The sequence below is a fragment of the Seriola lalandi genome, unplaced genomic scaffold, assembly GCF_002814215.2.
Source record: "Seriola lalandi dorsalis isolate HSWRI2012SDOR001 ecotype SW California unplaced genomic scaffold, Sedor1 jcf7180002054569, whole genome shotgun sequence".
Classification (NCBI taxonomy): domain Eukaryota; kingdom Metazoa; phylum Chordata; class Actinopteri; order Carangiformes; family Carangidae; genus Seriola; species Seriola lalandi.
Genome location: NW_019525122.1, coordinates 909,148 through 931,946, shown reverse-complemented (window position 1 = coordinate 931,946; position 22,799 = coordinate 909,148). Strand labels below are relative to the sequence as shown.

At 41.2% G+C, this 22,799-nt stretch overlaps 4 protein-coding genes and 1 non-coding gene across 7 annotated transcripts in view; 3 read left to right on the top strand and 2 right to left on the bottom strand.

Annotated features, from left to right (window-relative positions):
* The window catches only part of LOC111662813 (E3 ubiquitin-protein ligase RNF38-like), a 16,977-nt gene extending 9,086 nt beyond the window's left edge, over positions 1-7,891 (bottom strand). Inside the window, exons 1-3 of the mRNA XM_023416799.2 lie at positions 6,470-7,891; positions 2,416-2,468; positions 2,064-2,245 (exon numbers count right to left, since the gene is read on the bottom strand). Coding sequence (XP_023272567.1) covers positions 2,064-2,245; positions 2,416-2,468; positions 6,470-6,755 — 521 coding nt within the window. The 5' untranslated portion in view covers positions 6,756-7,891. The remainder of the gene's footprint in view (positions 1-2,063; positions 2,246-2,415; positions 2,469-6,469) is intronic.
* On the top strand, positions 117-1,766 carry LOC111662814 (uncharacterized). 2 transcript variants are annotated; one of them, XR_002761344.2, is made up of 2 exons: positions 117-471; positions 700-1,766. XR_002761344.2 is itself a non-coding variant. In XM_087176770.1 (2 exons), the coding sequence occupies exons 1-2, from the start codon at positions 262-264 to the stop codon at positions 933-935; spliced, it is 465 nt and encodes a 154-aa protein (XP_087032896.1). In that variant the 5' UTR covers positions 133-261; the 3' UTR covers positions 936-1,766. The 2 variants fall into 2 exon arrangements, 1 of the variants encoding a protein (XP_087032896.1); XM_087176770.1 differs by having other exon boundaries at positions 133-471; positions 681-1,766.
* A 455-nt stretch (positions 7,892-8,346) lies between the features above and the next one.
* On the bottom strand, positions 8,347-15,968 carry LOC111662743 (zinc finger CCHC domain-containing protein 7-like). 2 transcript variants are annotated; one of them, XM_023416704.2, is made up of 8 exons: positions 15,189-15,968; positions 14,014-14,066; positions 13,432-13,542; positions 12,600-12,770; positions 12,349-12,384; positions 12,021-12,125; positions 10,670-10,787; positions 8,347-9,305 (listed from the first exon to the last, which is right to left on the bottom strand). In XM_023416704.2, exons 1-8 carry the CDS (start codon positions 15,565-15,567, stop codon positions 8,809-8,811), a joined length of 1,470 nt encoding a protein of 489 aa, XP_023272472.1. In that variant the 5' UTR covers positions 15,568-15,968; the 3' UTR covers positions 8,347-8,808. The 2 variants fall into 2 exon arrangements, with proteins under 2 accessions (XP_023272472.1, XP_023272473.1); XM_023416705.2 differs by having other exon boundaries at positions 8,347-9,245.
* Positions 15,969-17,699: 1,731 nt separating this feature from the next.
* Positions 17,700-17,771, top strand: trnaw-cca (transfer RNA tryptophan (anticodon CCA)). The gene has a single exon. It is a non-coding gene; the product is annotated as a tRNA-Trp (tRNA).
* An 893-nt stretch (positions 17,772-18,664) lies between these two features.
* Positions 18,665-22,793, top strand: LOC111662768 (paired box protein Pax-5-like). Its single transcript, XM_087176774.1, has 7 exons — positions 18,665-18,713; positions 18,864-19,029; positions 20,174-20,371; positions 20,455-20,495; positions 20,579-20,686; positions 22,177-22,320; positions 22,789-22,793. Exons 1-7 carry the CDS (start codon positions 18,665-18,667, stop codon positions 22,791-22,793), a joined length of 711 nt encoding a protein of 236 aa, XP_087032900.1.
* The last annotated feature ends 6 nt before the right edge of the window (positions 22,794-22,799 follow it).

The window sequence follows — 22,799 nt, the reverse complement described above, 5'->3', positions numbered from 1 at the left end:
CGTCGAGAGAGCAGGTATGTAATCTAACAATAGGAACTGTACTGTAATACTGTAGACTTTCTGTAATGCTTCATACAATATTACAGTATTCCACTTGCATTTTACAATATACAGTAAGTATATTTTATACAGTGACATTTTATCTTACTAGATTTTGTGTTTTGTATTACTATATTTTTCCCACATAGGACTTCAAGGCAACTTCACAGGGGTGGCAGAGGGCCCCTTTTCACACCTGAACAGGAGGAGGCTATTTGCACCATGGTTGTAGAAAACAATGCCATAAGACTAAGGGAGATAAAGAGTGCCATTATAGAGGACAACAACGTCTTTGAAAACATCCAAACAGTCAGCATCTCAACCATTGACAGGGTGCTGAAAAGACACCAAATGAATATGAAGCAGCTGTACACTGTTCCATTTGAAAGAAATGGTGAAAGAGTGAAGGAGCTGCGCTACCAGTATGTACAGGTAAAACACGTATGAGCATGCAGTAACTGTACCTCACAGTAAACAGTACAACATTGATATACATTACAGTAAGTGTGACCTTTACACATTTGCTATGGCTGTAGAAAAGAAGTTGCAATATGTGCTGTATACATTTGATGTAAATGTATCTTGTCCAAAATGAAAATGCATGTAATTCATAAAACTCATTCTGTGTCTTCTGGATATAGCGTATGATGGAACTGGAAGCAAGTGAACCACCGCACAACTTCATCTACATGGATGAGGCTGGCTTCAACCTAACGAAACGCAGAAGGCGTGGTCGAAATATCATCGGCCACAGAGCTACAGTTGATGTGCCGGGCCAACGGGGCGGGAACATAACCATGGGTGCTGCTATCTCTGAGAATGGTGTGCTAACGCATATTCCCATTATTGGGCCATACAATACAGAGCGTCTTGTCACCTTTTTAGACACTCTCTAAAGGGATCTCATCCCTGAACAAGAGAGGGGTGAGATTGGAGATGACTTGCCAAAGTACGTGATAGTTTGGGACAATGTCAGTTTCCATCGCTCCAACATCATCAGGCAATAGTTTGCGACCCACAACAGGATGCTGATGGAGTTCCTCTCACCCTACTCCCCATTCCTTAACCCCATTGAGGAATTTTTCTCAGCATGGAGATGGAAAGTATATGATCGCCAGCCACATACACAGATGACCCTTCTGGCCGCCATGGATGCAGCGTGTGATGACATCACAGCAGATGCCTGCAGAGGCTGGATAAGACACTCTAAAAGATTCTTTCCACGCTGCATCGCAAGAGAAGATATTCGTTGTGATGTGGATGAGAATTTGTGGCCCAACAGACAGGAACGTCAGGAGGTGTAGGAAGACTGCACTGTAATTCCTACAGCGCTGCATGTACAGTTTTCCCTAAGGAGATTGTCCTATGTTCACATTTCTACTTTATTTTTGTTTTTTTATTTGTGCTATGCAGTGCTGTCTTTTTCCTTTCTGTATCACAATGACATGGTCTGTCAACAAATAAATAAAAACAGTAAAAGCGTAAATGTGAATCTTGTCCAGTCTCTTGCAATCAATCTCCCACATACACTAAGGTGTAACTAACAATTTACAATAAGTGTCATCAAAACTTTAGCCATAGTTTACATCAGAACATCCCTCCAGAGACACTGTTATATTGACAACACGACTAAGCAATTTGACTGTCTTATCCGTACACAATAACACAAGGACTTGTCATCTGATGGCAGTGACATGTTCATTGACACAGATATTTACTTTTGAGAGATGAACTAAAGATTTTGAGTAAGAGACTGGCTTTTGCAGGTAATCCATGGTGTTTTGCTATTTGTACGAATTGAAATTGAAAATTGAAATTCACTTACTGTTTTGCAAATGTCGAGGATGATTCGAGAAATGAACCAAAGCGACTGAGAAAAACTGTAAAGATATAAATCTGGGATCTTGTAATTCTTTGATGGGAATTTCTCATTATTTTTTACATTTAATTGGCTGAACATTTACCAGCTTAATAATGAAGATAATGGTTATGTGTATTTTGGTCACACACATTAACACACTTACCTGCGTCGGTTGCGAACAGGTGTGTGGCATCTCTCTGGCATGTAGTGGGGGTGTGGTCTGCGACTGGGAGGCAGCTCCCAGGGGCGAATGGGAGAGGAAGGAGTAGAGGGGGGGGCAGAGCTCAGATCCAACATGGACTGCTGAGAAAGACGCTGCCTCTTGGGGCTTGGGCTGTCTTCCATCTGCACAGAGGTGAAGGAGGGGGAACCAGAGGAATGGTCGGTCAGGAAAAAAGAAAAAGGGGACAGACAAAAGGAGAGAATGAATAAGAAAGAGACACAATAACTTACAAATCCTATTCAAACCAGGATCAAAGCAGAGGTAACAGGCAGTGGTCATGTTTCATACTTACTTTGTCCCGATCCTCACTGCACACATTATCTGGATGAAAATGTAGCACTCCTCCTGCAGGCCACAGAGGAAATAAAAACACAATCAGATAAGAGAGCTAAGAAAAACAACATCACAAGACACATGGACATAAGCTTGCTTAGCCAACATAAATACAACCACACCAAAAAACACACAAGCAGCTGGTTGCCTTTGATTTCTTTTTCCATTCTGAGACCACACTGGATGCCAAAAAGTCGTTATCTTGATGCAGCCTGGCTGATTTGCTTGAACAGTTGAACAGTTAAACTGACTTACCACCACATTATCCAACACTGACAAGAAAAATGTGCATCTGACGTCTTGGTACACAAACAAGACTTACAGTTCCCTGTTGTCACTGAGTCTGTCTTCCAATCAGGCTTTTAAAATTTCCAGCTTTAAATGGTAAGACAAGAGAGGAGCCCATCTCTGGAAGATATCACGCTGGAACCATCCTCTCACAGACAAATCATTCTCTCTGATCTACCATGAAAAGCCTGCCATGCAGACTCACAGAAACAGACACACAAGACATCCACAATCAAACATGAACAACATTTCGGAGCATCTTGTTGGTTTTATGCAAATTGAAGCACACAATACATTGTTTGAATGCCGTTAATAACTTTTGCCTCTAGACATTGTCATCACTTTTCTGCAAGTTATTGTGTGCTATCTAGAGGTGAAACGATAGAGGTGAAACGATTGATTGATTGATTGATTGATTGATTGATTGAAAGTTAATCTGCAACCATGTTGATAATCGATGGAATTGTTTAAGTACTTTATTAGGCAAAAATGCCAACAGTTACCAGCTTTCAGCTTCTCAGATGTTACGATTTGCTGCTTTTGTCTGTTTTCTATCGTTGTAAATTGAATATCTTTTTGTTTTGGACTGTTGGTTTGACAAAACAAGCAACCTTTCACACTATTTTCTAACATTTTTTAGACTTGATTAATGGAAAAAAATAATTCACAGATTAATCATCAAGGAAACTAATTGTTAGTTGCAGCCCTAGTACTAGCCCATAAACTGAACCACCAGTGTACAGTACTCCCTTATCATTACCAGGAAGTCTGGGTTCAAATCAAAAATCTGCTATGCTGAAGTATCCCTGAGCAAGGCAGTGAATCATTATTAGCTCAGCAACAACTGCTCAGTAGAATGCCTCTTGCCCATTTTGTTATTTGCTTGTGGTGGGGAAATAAGCAATAGAAATCTCTCTCCAAAGATCAATAGACCATCACAGAAAAGACTTATTGATATGAATGAGATTAGTGTGTCCAAAAATATTAAATAGTAAAAAAAGAGAAAAATCGTATCACTCCATAAAGCACTAACGCCATGCACATAATCTCAGAAAAACACAATGCTCTCCCAGCTGTTTATCTGACAGTCCACATGTGCAATCTGGATGCAGCATGTGCACACAGACATTTCAGCAGCTTAAGAAGGATGTCCTTGAACTCAGCTGACAAGAGTTTCCTCTAAGCAGTCCCCCAAAAACCTTTAATCAACAAAAAGAGGAGGAAAAAAAACTCCTCCTCCCATCATCTCTTTCTGTTTTTTCCTTCCATGCCTCCCTCATCCAAACAGCCCCTTCAGCCTCCTCAGAAAAAACAGATCTGAAAGAGCCCCCCCTTTCCCACCCACCCACCCCTTTCTTGTCTTTGTGACACCACTCCAGAGCCATGTGAAGTCTGCCGATAGTGACAGCTCAAAGACGCCCTGCCAGTGGCTGCGGAGACCAGAGGGACGGTTGGTTGACTGACTAGCCGACAGGAGGGCCAACACACTGGCTTACATCTTTATTCATCTACCATCCCTTTTTCTTTAGACCTCATAGGGTCCGAGGACTCTGCCGCCCATGTGTTTTGTGCAGAACTAGGTCTGTTAATGCTGATTCACCCCAGGGTCCATAGGAAAGGGGATGGTGAGCCAGACTGGATGGGCTCTGCTGGCGAGCACACACAACCTTGTTTCCTCCAAGCATAGCTGCTGGGGAAGACTGACACCATTTCTTTCAGGAATGACAATCCAGTCAGGCAGTGTCGAAAACTTTGAGTATCAGCTGTCACAGAGTAGCAATTTTTCTCCTGGTCTTTAACTGAGATACAAATACTTGAACCATTATTTAGAAGAGACAAGCCAAAAAAATAAAGAAACAACCTATTTTACCCACATATTCTGTAGAGATCTCATGACAGTATTAATCTGTAAAAACTGGTTGCTATTAAGTTGCAATGCTGTCAGGTTGTGGGATGCAACACTCACTGTTTGAAACTGGGGGAGTGAAAGAGGAGGAGGAAATAAAAAGGAAAAAAAACTGAGGTAACACAGGGACACACATTTTAACACCCCCAAAACAAACCCTGACACTTTCTGCACAAAGTGATACCAAGGGGTGTAATACTGTGACACGTACAAAAACAAACAAGCACAGGCAAACAGAAAATCTGTAATGCACATCATACAAGCACAGCAGAACACGTCTCTCTCTCACACACTCTCACACACTCTCGCACACTCTCACACACTCTCGCACACTCTCACACACTCTCACACACTCTCTCACACACACACACACACACACACACACACACACACACACACACACACACACACACACACACACACACAAGCCAACGATGAAGAGGCATGTGCAGCTGCTAAGAGGAATAAGGCAGCTCACACAGCAGGGAGATTCACTGGTTAAGTCATTCACACAAACCCCACTGTAGTCTTTCAATTTAGGAAGCATGTGTTTCTGTGTGCGTCCCCTATGTGTGGGTTATTTTGGGTGTTTGGCAACAGTGCTGCTATTACGACAGAGGCCCATTAAAAGCCTGCTTTCATTCATTCACTGCACTTTTTTTTGCCTTTGAGGGGATCCAATCTGGTATTACAGAAGGTTTCTCCGGTCACTTTCCAATAGCCAGCCATGGAAACCTGCTGAAGACTAACCAGACTGGTACTAACGTTGCAAACAATGGCAAGAGCCTGGGGTGCAGTCTCACTTTGATTTTTCTGATATGGCAGTTTAATTCGTTTCTTCCTCTTATTCTTTAAAGGTTTTGGGGAGTTTTTCAGTCTTAGTGAGTTTGGGTTGGGTAAGGAACTGTCGATGTTGTGGGCATGAAGAGTCAAATGAATCACTGTTTGACTGATACTGAGCAATACAAATAAATCTGATATGACAAAGTGAATAAACCATCAACTCTACTGTTTCTCTGGTTCTTTGTGTTTGGACAGTGCTTTAAAAGTACAACATCAATCTTTACTCTGCCCTGAATCACTGATGAGGGACCTGTTTGACTAGTTTGGGACAATATAGAGCTTTGCACAGGCTAAAATGTAAGTTGAATAGCACTAAGGTTCATGGTGAACTGCTAGGATGACTGTATTACGCCAGCCTGTACCACAGCAGTGAGCGATCTAAAACAAAAAGATAAAATCACTATCTAGAAAGAGCTTTCGTTTCAAACAAATTCAAGGCTTGTGTCAAGGCTCTAAACTGCTCTTTTAATCCAACTCCTCTCATACACAGCTCTCGTAAAGACTGAAGAGTATGTAGCATGTCTACACCACGAGGCAAATGAATCTGTCCCCGATCTCCACAGGAGTAACATAATATGACCTGTGGGCCTTCAGCACCACCATCCCTGGACTATCCAAAGGAAAATTCTGCAGTGCTAAATTCCTACTGAGGGCCAGGATAATTTGCACTGCAAGTATTAAGCCAGGCAGTGACACACAAGACAGGAAGTTCAGGAACCTGGTGTGCCCTATTTACCTAAGTAAATGCTACTCAAACCTCTAGAGCAGAGCCTCTACTACATCCCCTGACATGACACATAGCTGTCCTTTCAAGCAACAGCTGGCAGTGAAAGCACCAAGCCTTTTAGTTAAATGTCTCAAAGCCTGTTAAGCTGCTAGTGGTCTGCCTGCATCCCTCAGGGGGTGTATCCTGTGTGAGTGTGTGTAATGATGCATCTAGCCGGGCTGCAGGCCCTGTTTACTGAAGCCTGCTTACCGGCCCCGGGGTGTCTGTGAGCTCCGTGCGAAGAGTGGCGCTGCGCCCCTGCGGACAGGTAGCTCCCCTGGGTGTGTTGCTGCTGGCTCTCCGGGTAGCTACGACCACCGTGGTGCGGCGCCCAGCCAGGGTTGCTCTGCTGCGGGTAGCTCACCCCTCCTCCGCTGGCGTTCATCAAGCTCCCGTTACCGACCGCGTTACCACTACCATTGCTTCCAACGCTGCCATTCATGCCGAAATGATAGAAGCCAGACCGAGACCGCGACCGCGTCCTCGGGGGGTCCATGGCTGGAGAGGAAGAGGAGGAGGGCGGTGGTGGATGGACGTGATGAAGGTAGGCTGGAGAGGTGGACGTCCAGAAACGGGCAGGAGCCTCCCTCTTCAGACCGCTTCTCTGCGTCTATATTTCCACCTAGTTACCTCTGATGACGACGGGTTACTGCGAGTGTTTTCTGGGACATTTAAAGCTGGTGTTTTAATATAATGAGGTGGGATACCTGGAAGCAGCGGGTTCAGGGAAGCACAGCCCTCATATGTCGCACAAGCAACATCTGCATCGACTCCATCCACTCTCCCCCGGCTATCTGTGCGGGTCAACTTAACGGAGACCGCTTTTGTATTTTATTACTTATGAACGTGCATAAGCTTTGAAATGTTCTAGTTAAATCGGCATGCGGTAAAGCAAAACAAGAATCAAAATACAGTTTAGTTATCAGTGGTTTTCGTCGTTACCAGAACAACAGCTGAGCAAGTCTCAGGTTCTCTATTGTCTTTTCACAGAGGACCACTGTCAGGCTTTTCGACAGTAAAATAAAGTATTTTTACAGGCATTGGTAACAAGCAGTTGGGTCCTAAACGAGTGAGTCCATTGCCGACGCATACATTAGCAAGTAACTGCAACTGAAGTTAATATCTCTGCCACCAAAAGCTAGCCAAGTTTAATACTTAAATCCCTGAACACAAGCAAGATGGCTAGCTGTCGAGCGTTAGCAAACTAAAGGAAACCAACCGCCCTGATAGCTGGCTGTGAAACAAAGTTATTAGCATTGGTTTGTGAACAAATTACAACTAAACTGCAACGGGGAGCCCACTGTAAGTAGTAAAGTTACACCCCTTTGCGTTGGCAAACTATACCTGCTCGTTCATTAGCATAATTTCGATTTTTCCAGCTAGCCCGAGGCTAAAAGGAAGCGGGGTCTAGAGGGGAAAACAAGTCCAACAGTGCCGACATTACAAGCTAGCTAACGCCGCACTGTATCGATGTTAGGCTAGTCGTTAAACGGTGCTAATAGCGGATTACCTCAGACCGCACGAGAAAGCAGATAGCTACCTTATCCGTCAAGTAAGGTGGACAATATTTGTCCAATTTAAATCCCCTCTCGCATTCGCTGTGTTTTCTCTGGTCAGCGGGGAGTGTAGTGGAGATCAATCAATGGGAGTTTCACATCTCTGCCGAGTCGCCCCCAATCGATCACAGAGAAACGTATCGCTCGGCAATAGGCTAACTCGCGTCATTGTTGTAGATAAATCACACAAACCCAAAAGCGAGGACATGTTGAAGTTTCTACTAAATCTGCAAAAGCGACTTTTATTTAATTGGCAGCGGTCAAGTTCGATTTGAAGTAGACGCTTGTTATCTGAGTTGACTGCTTCGGTCTGGCAAACCCCGGGCAGCTGCTCAGCTCATTAATAATTCAGCAGCTTCATAGCAGATACTATAAGACAGCGCTTTGAAAAACACTGACTTCATACATACGCTCACGTTTGAAACCTTCTCCGATGTACTACATACACCTAACCCCCATCTTCTCGTTTGTCTTTACGTAGCCAACGTTTCACAGTAATCATTTATCTTTGAACACAAATTATAGACGAGGTTATCTAGAAATGCATGTTTATTGTCGTTGTCTTTCCAAGATACTGTAAATGCTTTACAAATGCCAATCAAAGGTCTGTACCTTTGACCCGATTTCAAGTATTTAATTACAGAAAATGATATGTTACTCTAAACCTAGCATTATATTTAGGGAGATAACAAACCACTCACACACATCATATAAATGTTCCAAAAAAGGAGGTATGATGTGTAAAAATATATTCCAAAATACTGTATGTTGAAAAGTTCAAATTTGGCCCAGCCGGTGTAATAGTAGTAAATGTACTTACAGTACAAAAGTACATTCATACCAGTAACAGAAACTGTATATGCCATTCAACAGTTTTTGTATTAACAATAAATAAATGAATCAATCAAAAGACCACAAGATACAAGATATTTTTTGTTATCCAGTTACAATTCTCACTATTTAAAACTAAAGAATATAAAAAACAATCACACTTTATCTTCTTCTGTGGCGTACTCTTTGCTTTGGTGAGAGAAGGTTTTCACTTCCGATGTCTATGTTGCCATGAGGATACAAATCCCCACGTTTTATCCCTCGTCTCTTCTTCCACCTCTCCGCCTCTTTGCTCTTCCTACTCTTTCTGCCACCTGTCTCCTCCCTCTTCCTCTTCTGTGGTGGGGGTGCGGACTGCCGGTGACCATGGAGGGGAGACTTGAAGGGGTCTGAGTGGCATGCTTCGTCATCAGAGTTACGCCAGGACCTCTCCAGTAGTCCTCCTTCTCGTCTGGATTGAGCCCCTCTCCTTAGTCTCTTCATCTCCTGTCTCTCTCTGCGCCTCTCTGGCCATGTCTTCCTCCTGCCAGCTCGTCTACAGGTCTCCTGCTTTGTTCTGCTCCTCCCCTTGATCGGCTGATTCTCCTCACCACTCTCCCCTGTTGGTTCAGACAAGTGATGCTGGTCAGAAGTACCCATGGATCCAGCACTCACAAGCTCTGAAAACACACAACAATGACAAAATGGTATCCTTGATAATCAGTGTGAGCCTGTATAGAGGTAATGTGAGAGGGGCTGTTCACCGAGACAAACCCACTTAGAATTATCAACTATCTCTGCAGCTCCCCTTAGGTCTACAGAGCGTTTCAGCATCTTTCAGCTTAGTGTGTTGGTTTCATGGTCCCCAACTTCACTGTTTTGATTCACATTCACCACCCTCACCAACCCTGTTTCCACCAGCAGGCTGATAAACCCACCTGCTCAGCACCAAACGGCAGACAGACAAAATCAGTGACCAGCTGGTGAACATAATGGTACATTTAGCAGCTAAAGAGCCAAACGTTTCCCTCAAGAATTGTTGGAGATAAAAAAAACAGCTAAAAAGAGACTGGATGTTGGTTTACATTCATTGAGTGGCCAAAAACATGACTCCAAATCAATGCTAATATTGCTCTGCTTACATCAGTTGAATGTAAATAGGTAACCAGTTGGTAACACACTCACTGTAAGTCTTTTGAGATGATAACATCTCAATGTTGTGTTTACAACATGTTCTGCTAAAGTGGCAGAAAATAATAACCATATTACTGCTTTAAATAGTAACTTAACACCCCCTAAAATATATTGTTTTTGTTGATCTCCAGTGTTTTAACTTCTCAACTTGCTGCGGTGATGTCCAGGACATTGTGACATCAATGTTGGGCGGGGTTACAGGTTCAAGAAAGCAGAGGTGAAAAAGGTTTGACACTTTGAACCACAGATGACAGTAAATAACTATTTTCAAACCCGTTGTTAAATTACTTTTAAAAACCAATTTCAGAACTAGTAGAACGGTTTAAATCTTGCCCAACATGAGTAATGAAGATGAGATGACTGGTCACCTTACCATCCTGCTCTTAGCAATACACACTGGGACATAGCTGGATGTCACACTCACCATAGAGGGTCATAATAATTACCATAATTACAGTAATTATCTCTAAGAAAAGAAGAAAAAGTCCCTTCATCTGGTAGAAAAAAGAGCTTGTTTTTTTGGTTATGAAGGAGTTCATTTGAAACAACAGCCAAACCATGTAAAATGCTAACAGTGAATAAACTAATAGAGGCTGCAAAGCTCCATCAACACAATTTTTTTGTGGTAATACTGAACTAGTTTTTATATCACTTACTCAGATTATTTCTGTTTCATTGCATGTCCATTAATTGTATTGTCAAAATATAGCAATTTTGTCCTCATATATCTGTGAAAGGGGACACTTGGGAGACTAAATGTTTTTTTTTCCCAATAAGAAACCCCATCCCCTTCAAAAACATCAATAAAGATCACATAACATCATTGTATATATAATAAACGTTTTGTCACCTTTGGCTTTTCCCTGCATCCCGGTACGACATTGGAGGATGTCATCAATGGTGTCATAGTGGCAAACGTAAGGCAGTGAAGGAAAAGTCCGACTGACCATCCTCCTTTTAGTGCATTCCTGGTGTGAACAGAGAGAGAGACTCAAAGGTAAGGAATAAGAGAAAAGGTGAAAGACGGATGCAGGATGGTGGAGAAAAAAAAACAAAAGAGAGAAGAGAGAGTAGATGCAATCCAAAACAGATTGAAGGAGGGAGAATATGTTGGACAGAGGTATAAAGAGGGGAAGAGAATGGCAGACAGAGACATGACAGTGTAAAGAAAAAGACAGAAAAGACATGGAAAACAGAAGCCAAGACGACAAGTAGAGACAGTAAAAGTAAGGGAAGGATTCCTTTTCGTCACAAAAAAAAAAAAAACATTGAGAGACTTCAGCTCATTCAAAACCCTGCAGCTCAGCTATTAACCAGAACCAAGAGGAGAGAGCCCATTAGTCCAGTTTTAGCTGCCCTGCACTGGCCTCTGTTACATTTAGAATTGATTTTATTCTTATCCTTATATACAAAGGCCTTCATGGGCGAGGACCAAACTACTTTGCAATCTCCCTGATAACTATATACCTCCAAGTACACTGCGATCATCTACTGCTGGTTTATTGAAGGTTCCCAGCAAAAGCCACAGAGAAATCGGGCAACCGGTCTTTGTCAAATACGACCCAAAGCTATGGAACACACTATATGTAGATATCAGAGCAGCCTGTCCGCTAAGTATTTTTTAAAGGAAAGCTAAAAACGTATCTCTCCACTTCAGACCTCACCACGACCCCCCACAGCACCACAGAAGAGGGCAGTTATTTCTGGGGCACCTTCACATTGTGCCCAGCGTAGATAAAACCCACAATGAGATTGCACCGGTAAGGAAAATGTTCTGGGGCAGCAGAAAGAGGCTGACCCCAGTGTAATCAAAAGCTGTGGTGCATTTGTGTCCGTTGGGAAAAGAGGTTCTGTAGCACCGTTTTCCTCCGAGCTGAGGTGCCATTTAATAGAAGAGTGTACAAAGAAAAGTTTTTCTTAGAAAATAATTTCGTCCTAAAGAAAAAGTTTTAATTGATTTTATGCATTCTGTGTAACCTCTTTTTTAACTTTATTTATTTCTATTTTTTATTTCTGTTATTATTTTATTATTTTTCCATCTCATTTTCCATTAATGTTTTTGACATGTCTTTATGTTCATTTTATGTCTTCTCATGTGAAATACTTGTTGCATGTAATTTCTTTGTTGTAAAGCATTTGCAGCTGCATTTCTTTTTATCTTTCTTCTTATTATTATTATCATTATTTCAATGACCACTTACATAGCCATAATGTCCCCTCTTAGAGCAGTTGTAACAATGAGCGAGGCATCTCTTATGTTTGAACCTGCGGACGGTCCGTGGCCTGAGTGGAACCTCTAACCGAATCTGGAAAAAAAAAAAACGAACACATTTGAACATGGACAAAGGACATTAGTCACCATGGAAATATGTTTTAAGGATTTCATTTTCTAGTTTTAGGCAAAAACACTAAAAACTCATATTAATAGTGTTTCTACAGTTTGTCAGAAAGACCTTTTATTGTTTAGAAGCTTGATTATTAAAAGGGGGTGAGATAAGAAAGTGCAGTAAAGTCAAATCTTGAACTCACCGTCAAGTGGTATTGTCTCCATGTATCAGGACAGGCCTGAGAAAAACCCAGGAAAAAGCAGAGTTTAACTGCTCTGAGTTGGGAGGAACTGTGTGCTGAGATCAAACAACACTTTATAAATGGAACCCACACAAGCCTGAGGCTAAAAAAAATTGTCAACACACAACTGACAAATGCTTTCAAAGTTTCCTTCAACACAGCAACACAAACACTCAAAGGGGCCAGACCTGGGGATTAACAGACAGACTCACATCAGAGAGGTGTCCTGTCATCCCACAACGTTGGCAGTGTTGGTTCCATACTGGGGGCTTTTCACACAGCCTGAGGCCATGTGCAGGCAGCCCACAGCTGGGGCAGGGGCGGCTTGGACATATCTTCTGGATGTGCCCCTTGACCCCACAAAGGACGCAGGTGGGACATTTCTGCAGACACAGAGACAAAAAAAAGTTTTTTACAAGGGTTTTAAGATGGATGTTATGATATTCAATTGTCAATCAACCTCTACAGGGGACTATGGGATTACAACACTGAAGTCTTTACACATCTTGTGACAGCCTCTAAAGAAAGACTGAGGAAGAAGGCAAGAGGTGAAGTGCAGTTTTACTGACTGTATCACATCAGCAAGGTTCTCCAGCAACAGCCGCCATTGCACACCACAATTACACACAGCTGGATATTTACAGTGCCAATACTACTAAGGGTATCACACATATCTGTAAACCATCATTGCAGTGATATCTCAATCAAAATTACTAAACCTCACAAATATAATCAGTGATTAATTTTAGCACTGCTGTGGATAAAATCAAAAGATCAGTGACGGGGAAATAAAGGCTCAAATGACTAAAACTTACAGGTTACTGTGTAGATTTAGATTTAGAAAATAATATGATAATCACCATAACACATCTACACAATGTTTTACTGCAGCATTAATCCTGAAGTCTCAGCAGCTGAGTCGATATGTCAAGCCAACAACTGCCAAACTCCTGCAATGGTTATTTGATATGTTCACTACCTACTTACTGACAGTGTAAAAGTATATTTTCTGTATGTAAGAGAAAAGGGTATGTGTTCCTTTACCTTATGGTAGTAGCAGCTTTTGGCAAGGTGTCCCGTCCTGTTGCAGATTTGACAGATCAGAGAACGACCAGGCCCAAAATAGCGGCTGGACAGAGACTGATCAGCGCCACCCTAGATTATATGAGAAGACAAAGAAATGAGGGTCAGTATATTAAAAAAATCCAATTATGTAAACTAATTCTACAGAGTTTAAACTGGAATATTAAAGCCAACCATAAATACAAAAGCAATTTTCTTTCTGTCTCTTACCACAGTTCTCTAAATCCATACTGTAAATTTTATTACTCACTGCTTAACTTCTACAATAAATGTCCTGCAATGTAAATAGTTGTTTTTGTTTCAATATTGTAGTAAAAGGCGTAGGCATGTATTTGTAAAATGTGTTTTTGTATTCATACATATACATAAACACACATACATATGATGAAATTTGAAATTTGAAAATCTAAATAAAGAGTAGGAAAAAAATACTGAGTGCTAGTCAAGGTGCCAGAGGTCTGTATAATGATAATAGACACATTTCCCTGAATAAATGAGTTCTGCTGTTGTATTCCTTAAAACTGATTAGATACCAAAACTTACCTTGTCTTTTTCTGATACAGCCCAAGTATCTTTAACTGACTTAAAATTTGGATCTGTGATGGGGAGATTGACAATGGAGAACATTAACTTATGCAGATACAAATGTCTATAATGCCATAAGCCATAATTGACTGGTTTTCCCACAGGATACTTCTTGAACTGCAACACACTTTTCCAAAAACAGACCTCACAAAAAAGGACAGATTGGGAGTTTTACCGAGCCTAATAAATGTAGTGTTTCCCAGGTCTTCTGTCTTGTAAAAGCTGAATCTCTCAGGGCTTAAAAACTTGATGAAAACCACCCTCCTAAAGTAACTATCACTTATGTGCGAGGAGAACCCTAAAATCTCTCTGCTCCAGTGGAGCTGCTGGCTGGCAAAACATGATGAAGTGTCTGTGCAGGGCAGCTCCCTGGTATAAATATGAGTATCTTCATGAGGCAGAGCATTTCTGAAAAACAGAGCGCATGCAGAGCAAACTGTCTCTGTACATGTTTAAAAATAAATTGCACCCCCACAGATTTAAATAAATCTCTGTTATTCAACACACAGGATAACTGTTTAAGCTTATAACTCTGCTACACTATCTATGAAATATTACTGCCCATGGAGTTATCCATTATGCTGAAAAGGAAGTCTGTTTTTTTCTCGATAGAAAAATTGATTATAATAGTTGTTCAGATACTTTGATAAAAACTTTACTTCGACCAAAAGTCCCTAAGTGGCAACAGCAGTGTGGCCTGTTTTGTTTGTAAGCATATTAATCATAGTATGTACCTAATCACCTTATATCTTTGCTAAGAGGAAATATGGGTGTTCATAGGTTTACTGCAGCAGTAACATAATTTCAGAGAACAAGGGTTCTCAAATCCCAAATTCAGAGGCAAAGCCACACAATTGTAGCCTATACACTGTAACTCTAACATACACTGTCTGAGCCAGATTACAAGTTAGAGACAGGTTTTTGTACCTGATTCTTGTATAATTATTTTTCTTATCATTGCATGGCAAAAGATAATCCTTCAGCCCATGTAGCTGGGCACTTTTGGACACATCTCCTTGAACTTCACTCAGTTTCACTTGTTTTTCCTTCAGAAGCCCAAAATGCAAATTCAACCACCAAAACTATTTCGTGGCTCTAACAGTAGGAATATTCAAAAGCAACACAATATCAACCTTCATCTCCAGAGTCATCCTCAGAGCTGCTCCAGTGGCCAAGGTTGAGCTGGATGCTTGAGTCTCCCACCTGCTCCTCTCCTCCCAGGATCATCCACTCCTCGACGGGCTGCTCACTATCATCATCCTCCTCCTCCTCCTCCTCCTGTAAGGCAGTACTGGAAGCTGGACTGGGGCAGCTGCTCTCCACCGGAGCCCGTCCAGAGGTGAATGCCAAGAGAAGTGGAGGAGATCCTTCCCTGCTGAGCCATTTACAGCTGCTCTGATGTTTCCGGTCACTTAACTCGATCACTCCTTCACCATCTGAACTATCGGTGTCCACAATAAAGACTGCCTCCTCGCTGTCATCATCCTCTTCCTTTACCTTAGTGTATTTCATAGTACAACCTGACACAAACGGCGGCTGAACAGCGCCACACAACGACGGCTCGATGCACTGCTACCAAATAGCAGTTCTCAATTGTTACAACTAACTCAGAAAATAGTCAGAAATAAAGCCTCCCGTTTCTTTTTTAATTCTATAATTTGGATGTTAACACACAAAATGTCCTCACACGTGGGTTAACGTTAGGCTAACCAGCTCTATGCTAACAGTATCAGTTTCGTAGTAGCAGAAGATTTTAATGTAGCTGAATTAGCAAAGACAACTAAGTAAAAAACAAGTATATAACGGCCTTTTTCGGAAGCTTACCGTTTTTAGTTCACAATATCTCGGTAAAACCCCATTACTAATTGTCTCCCTCCATACTACTGAAGGGATTGTTGCTTCCATGCTTGTGTACCCGGCGTTTCCGGGAAAATGTTGGACAACCAAAACTAAACCCAGAGTTAAAAAAAAAAAAACACGGAGTTTGGCTGCAAGTGCCGTTCCCTGTGTGTAAATAGAGTAATATAGCCGTCATGAAGTGATGTTTAAGGATTGAGTTTTAATAACAGAAACATTATAAGCAGTGGATTTCAAAAAATATACCCATAGCAACGACTTTAAATTACTCTACAAAGGAATTTGGGGAGCTGGTACAGCACCATTTATAAAAGGTGTATGTGTTGTAGTTAATTTTTGATTGCTTTATTAATATTTATTAAATCATTTACTCTTACTTCATAGATCAGTTAAAAGTCATTAATAGGAGCAATTTTTGGGTTGCTCCTGCAGGACACTTTGCTTATTGGAAGAGTTTGACAAGCTGTTGATCTGCATGTAAAATTTAAAATAATACAAATGTAAAAAGAACCGTAGTTAATGTTAAGTGTTGATGGTAAGAGCTTTAAAATGCACAGTAGGTGTTTAAGAAAACAGCCATGGTTGTCAGATGAAAACTGCTGAGACTCAATGATTATTTTTTTCCACCGTGCCTTTGGATCATTTACAGATAGATCACATAGCCTAAGACTCTTTGAATGTCTAAATGAAGCTCTTTTAAGTGATTATTGTTACAACCTCATTTGTTACGACTATGCTGAAAAAAGCAAGGACATTATAACATTTTCTGTATTGATGGTACAGTAGCAAAGGGAGAAATTTCTAAAAAAGGAAAGTCAAAGGACAAAGTTTTAATAATTGGATTTTTATTTTAGATGTCCTCTGTTAAGTCTTTGTCTTTCTTCTTTTTCTCCTCTAAGGCTGACAGATGTCTGTCGAGGTAACAGAGAAGAAATGAAAGTAAATTAAATTTGCTTTATTAGACAGAGTTTGTCTCCGTTGTAATACTGATAGAAATATGAAATCAATATGTAAAGAAGGGACAGTTATGGGAATGGCGCACTGACCAGTTATACATCCACTGGACCTGCCAGCAAATGTAAATAGACTCTGTGATGCAATGGTGGTGAGTCTGACTCCAAATCAGAAGGTTGTGTGTTTAAATCACATCAGGGTCACTATATGTGCTTTAAGCTGGACAGCAAACTCCAGTCTTTCAACTATTGCCCTTCTTACTGTTCTAAACAACTGTACATGTAGTATAAGACTTATGATACAATGGTTATATATACAGTACTGAATCTGAGAAATTAAATTTAACTATTTAGTTCTCAAGAGCCTGACAATGTGTAGCGATAACACTAGATTTAGAATACCGGTACATTTTTGGTAAATGTTTGCTCTGAGCTGATTCTTGGACATACTATGATTGTGTATCCAGACTCTCTGGCACAACGGTAGCGCGTCTGACTCTAGAGCTACCGGTTGCATATTTCCACTAGTGTCAACAAATGGAAACTTCTCTTATCAAGACAGCAAACTTGTGATTTTTAATTATTGGCTTTCTTACTGTTCTAAACGACTGTACATGTAGTCGACTTAGGATGCAATGGTTATTGTAGATACAACGGATATTGTAGCCACACTGCATAACTTTGAAAATCTCGGAATTGCTTTGCTGCTCAGACGAGTAGCATTTTACATTGGTGTTAGAAAAAACACACAAATGATTTAATACGATACATAAAGATTTTTTGGTCAATGTTCGCTATGAGGTGATTATTGGACATATGAGACATATTTCATCAGACTCTGTGGCGCAACGGTAGCGCGTCTGACTCCAGATCAGAAGGTTGCGTGTTCAAATCACGTCAGGGTCAATTATTGCGTTTGGTCATGAGCTGCATACCCAGTATCTTTCAGCCATAATATTGTGCATTTAATATCCACAAAGCCTAGTTATTGGATAATATAAGTAGAATACGTCCTATTTCCATATTTTCATATACACATTTCTCTAGAGGGTGCTATTTAGTTCAGGGCCAAAACTGGATTTGCAATAGTGTTAAGGTGTGAGCTGATTCATGGACCTGTTAAAGGAACTTTATGAGTACAAAACCATATTTTTTAAGTCAAAAAGTTGTCACTCTGTTGTTTCAGTAAAGACTCAGTGTGCCCTGCATCAAGTGTCTTCCTAAAACATGGGTGTATGTTTCTATTCAGTAATAATGCAGTTATAAATGTTAGTAAACTATTAATAAGTACTTAGGGTTTTGCCCTTTCTGAGTCATCACGTCTGCAGTTGTAAATGTTAGTATGGCATTACTGAAGGGCTAATGGTTTCTCAATTTCTGTTGAAAATATAATAATAATATTAAATCATTAATAAAGGGATCTTACATGGCGGGTTTTTTATGGGCTTATCCCAGCATTTTTTAAACATTCTGAAATCACAATATCACATGCTTCCTAACCACTAAAAGCAAAAGGAGAACTGGTTGCGTGCACCAGTGCCATGAGTGTCCAATCAAACCAGGCTCGTGCAGCTGTCCACTGCTCAGGTGCTGAGAGCGGCAGTGAGGCTGTCCACCCTGTCACTCAGCATCACAGACTCACGGGACAGAATCTGAGCAGTGCTCTCTGTGTCAAATCCTCTTCTTCTCGGTTTTACGTTTGAATGAAAATGTTTCTTCCTCCAAAACAACTACACTCGGTAGAAACCAACGACTAAAGTTCAGGAGGACTGCAGACTTTTTAGAGACGTAAATGTGTGATGGAAGTAGGTCTACGCTTTGGACAGGTGCCGCTCGCCGTGAAGCACAGTAAGTAACCACGTTTCTTATTTTGTAGCCTACACCTTTTTGTTACTTATCATAACTGACTAATGTTGAGGGCACGGGTGTCCATGCAGTTACTTACAATTGAATGTGAACGCTGGTGTAGCAAAAACTCCGCTCCCCTCCGTTGCTCAGGGAACGGCGGGGTGAACCAGCTCGGCGGAGTCTTCGTTAACGGGCGCCCGTTACCGCACGTGGTGAGACAGCGGATTGTGGAGCTCGCGCAATTCGGCGTGCGTCCCTGTGAGATCTCCCGCCGCCTGCGCGTCAGTCACGGCTGTGTCAGCAAAATACTGGCCAGGTAAATTTATGTAGCTTATTTATTTATTTATTTATTTATTTATTCATTCATTCATTTCATAGACATTAATTATCTGTAACAAGTCTGGTTTTGGGGTGAAACATTTTGTTGCCTGCATGGCCTTTATTTGTACAGCACTGTACACTGACATAGTAACAAGTGTTACAGTGTTCACACATGGAAACCAGCTACATCTTAAAATGTATAGGCCATTTTTAAATTTATATGACTATTTATAATTGCCCACTTCCATGAAAATGCATAAATTCCTGATATTTGACTGTGAAGGCTATGTTTAAATTATTTCCAATATTATTTGATAGGCTATATATTAGTGGCATGATGTCAGATGTTGGAAACTTTCCTTTAAGATTCATCCATGCTGACATGATTGCATCACATCATTTCTGCAGATTTGTCAGCTGCACATTCATGCTGCCAATCTCCCGTTGTACCACATCCCAAAGGTGTTCTACTGGATTCAGATCTGGTGACTGGGGATGACACTGAACTAAACTGAACTCATTGTTATGTTCATGAAACCAGTTAGAGAAGACTTTTACTTTGCAACATGGTGAATTATAATGCTGGAAGTAGCCATTAGAACATGGTAAACTGCGTCCATGAAGGGATGGTCAATACTCAGATAGTCTGTGGCATTTGAATAGGCTAATGATTTATTGATATTAAGGGGCCTTAAGTGCCATGAAAACATCCCCCACACCATTACGCCAGCAGCAGCAGCCTGGCCTGTTGGCACAAGGCAGGTTGGGTCATGGATTCATACTGTTGAAGCCAAATTCTGACCCTACCATCTGCAGCCTCATCAGCTATCCAGATTCATCAGACCAGGCTATGTTTTTCCAGTCTTCATCTATCCAGTTTTGGTGAGTCTGTGCCCACTGCTGCCTCAGATTGTGCAGTGCTGTGCATTCTGGGATGTTTTTCTGCTCACCACAGTTGTAAAGAGTGGTTATTACCATAGCCTGGCCATTCTCCTCTGACTTCTCTCATTAACAAGGTGTTCGATTTGCAGAACATCTGCAGTAGATTGCTGTGCTTGTTTTCTCACTCTATTCCAACTTATATACTTTTCAGGTAAAATGTTAACCTCTCCTGACAGATGTCATTATTGTTCATTCAGGTACAATGAGACAGGGAGCATCAGACCAGGAGTGATTGGAGGCTCTAAGCCCAAAGTGGCCACTCCAAAAGTTGTGCAAAGGGTCCTGCATCTGAAACACACCAACCCCACCATGTTCGCCTGGGAGATCAGAGACAGGTTGATGCTTGAGCAGGTGTGTGACCATGACAGCGTGCCCAGCATCAGCTCCATCAACAGGTATAGAGGACCACATGTGTGTGTTTGTTTGACAACACAGATCATTGAAATGAGTGTTGACTGAGTTCCCTCTGTCTTCACAGGATCATTAGAAGCAAAGTCCAGTCTGAGTCGTGTGAAGTTGGTAAGTTTTTCTTCGTCTTCTCTCTCTTGGTCTGTCCCCCTCTCTGACTCTAATGGTTCCTGACGCTGACCTCTGCCCTGCAGTATCATCAGCATCATCTGTTGCCATGGGAGCAACCCATTCCTCTGAGTCCACCTATTCCATCAGGGGGATTTTGGGAATCAGAAAATGCAGCGGCAAATATAAAACAGGTAATAACATCTGTGAATGTGGTCAGCTTATGTGCATGTGTTTGAAAGTGTGCCTACTGTATATGAGTATATTTGAGACTGTTTGATAGGCCTTTCTCATGGAAGACATTTTGACATGCCACAAGGGGAATCACTGGTTGAATAGAACAGAGCCAATGTTCATGTTAATAGTTGCACCTGTGTTTTTCCTATGAGAAGTCAAAACGACTGCTGTGAAAAAGGCTTACTAATTATTGAAACCATCGCCGTCAGTGAAAATGTTTCCTTTGTGATGAAACAGATTTTTCCATTAACTTTAATACAGTTAAAAGTTTTCTCTTAATTGCCAACTACCAACACTTTACAGTACATGTGTGTATGTTTCTTCATAGTGTACTGTTTTGGAATTTGGGATACAATAAATTAATGCACTTTATTATATACTAACTGTGGCTACTGCCACTTGCAAAGTTGAAAAGAGAAATCCAATTTTTCCGATTTAATTACAAATAACAAAATAAAGGATTAAACTTTATTTTGTTTTATTTTATTTTCCAAGATGTCTTTACATTTTAATTTGGTTATTTTTTTAATTTTGTATTTGCAGCTCCTCCTTTTTTGTTTTGTATACTTTACACTTTATACTACTTCAACACTGAAAAATCAAGCAAATTTATTTTACGGGCTGTCTGAGTCAAATATAATTAATTCACATTTTTTTTGAGCAGGCATCCACGGCCCTAATGAAATGTGCTTTAAGACACTTTTCAGTAACTTCACAGGTTAGCTGTGATGCTTCTTCCTTCATTTAAAAAAGCCATTTAAGCCATTCATTTAGTCACACAATCTTTATTTCAGACAACCTATGGGTAAAGTCTGTGATTCAACATTGTTTTCAAAGATTTTGTAGAAATTACATCAAGAAAATGACTCTGATGGAAGAGAGTTTCTGAAACAGGTTCAAATTGTAAAAAAAAAAAAAAAAAACTTTGTCAACTGGCAACTTCTTTTCCTCTTTTTTATTAACAAAATGTAAGATTCCACACTGGATGAAACATCTCATGAAGATGGATTTACTTTCAGAGCAGACAAAGAGATTACAGTGCGGTCTCTGTGGTACCGGACCACAGGGACTCAGACTGATGAGTAAAGCCGGCGGTCTTGTTTTAATATGAGTCTGAATGAAACAACCTCTGCAGCAGGAGATCCACCTCACCACCCCAGGCGTCTGTCCTCTCAGCCAGCAGGCACTCTGCTCCTCCCTGCCTCCCCCTCACCTCTGCCTCTCATTACAGGCCGTCTCACACCTCCACTCCTCCATCACTGAAGCCATTAGAGTAGGAGACCAAACAGATAAATACGCACAGTTACACTTGGGAATACACACACATGCATGTATTTTATCATTCTTCTAATTAGAACAAGTGATGCTCACAGTTGGGGGGGGGGGGGGGGGGGGGGTACAGAGGGAAATAAAAGTGAACATGGACTGAAGCTGTTTTGTTTTCCAGGCAGGGACGTCTCCTGCAGTGTGTACCACGATCAGCCATGTTCCTGTAATGATGCCTGGGGACGGTCTGACCCCCGCCTGACCTCTATCTCTAGTCTGACCTTTTACCCCATCCAGGCAGCTAATCATAATCCAGACCTCTTAGGTCAGTCTGCATCAAAATATGAACATTTTTGTTCAGCTTTTATGTGTATTCTCAATGGCTTTTTTCTCTTGTTTAGGGTCCCCATGTCATTACAGCTGAAGGGGGCTCTAAAATACCCCAGAAGAAAGAATAGCATCCGTTTTTGTGCCAAAAATTTGTTGTGTTACAAAATAGATGACATCAAGATAGAAACCTACAGCACAATTTTCAAGTACGTTCAAATAAAACTGAAATGACATGACTCATTCTTTATGTTTTATTTACATAATTTGGGCTCAAAACATATGCTGTAATTTCAGAGGCTTCATGGAGCGTCATCAGTCCAACATATTAGCCCCCATCCGTGGCACCTCTGTGGCCATTTTCTCCTCAGTTAGTGGTTAAGGTGGAGCATCATTAGGGGCCCTGTGATGGAGAACAGCGACTGTTTTTTCTCCTTAGTGTGCGTCTCCCTGGCCTCCCCTCCAGGATGAGGGATT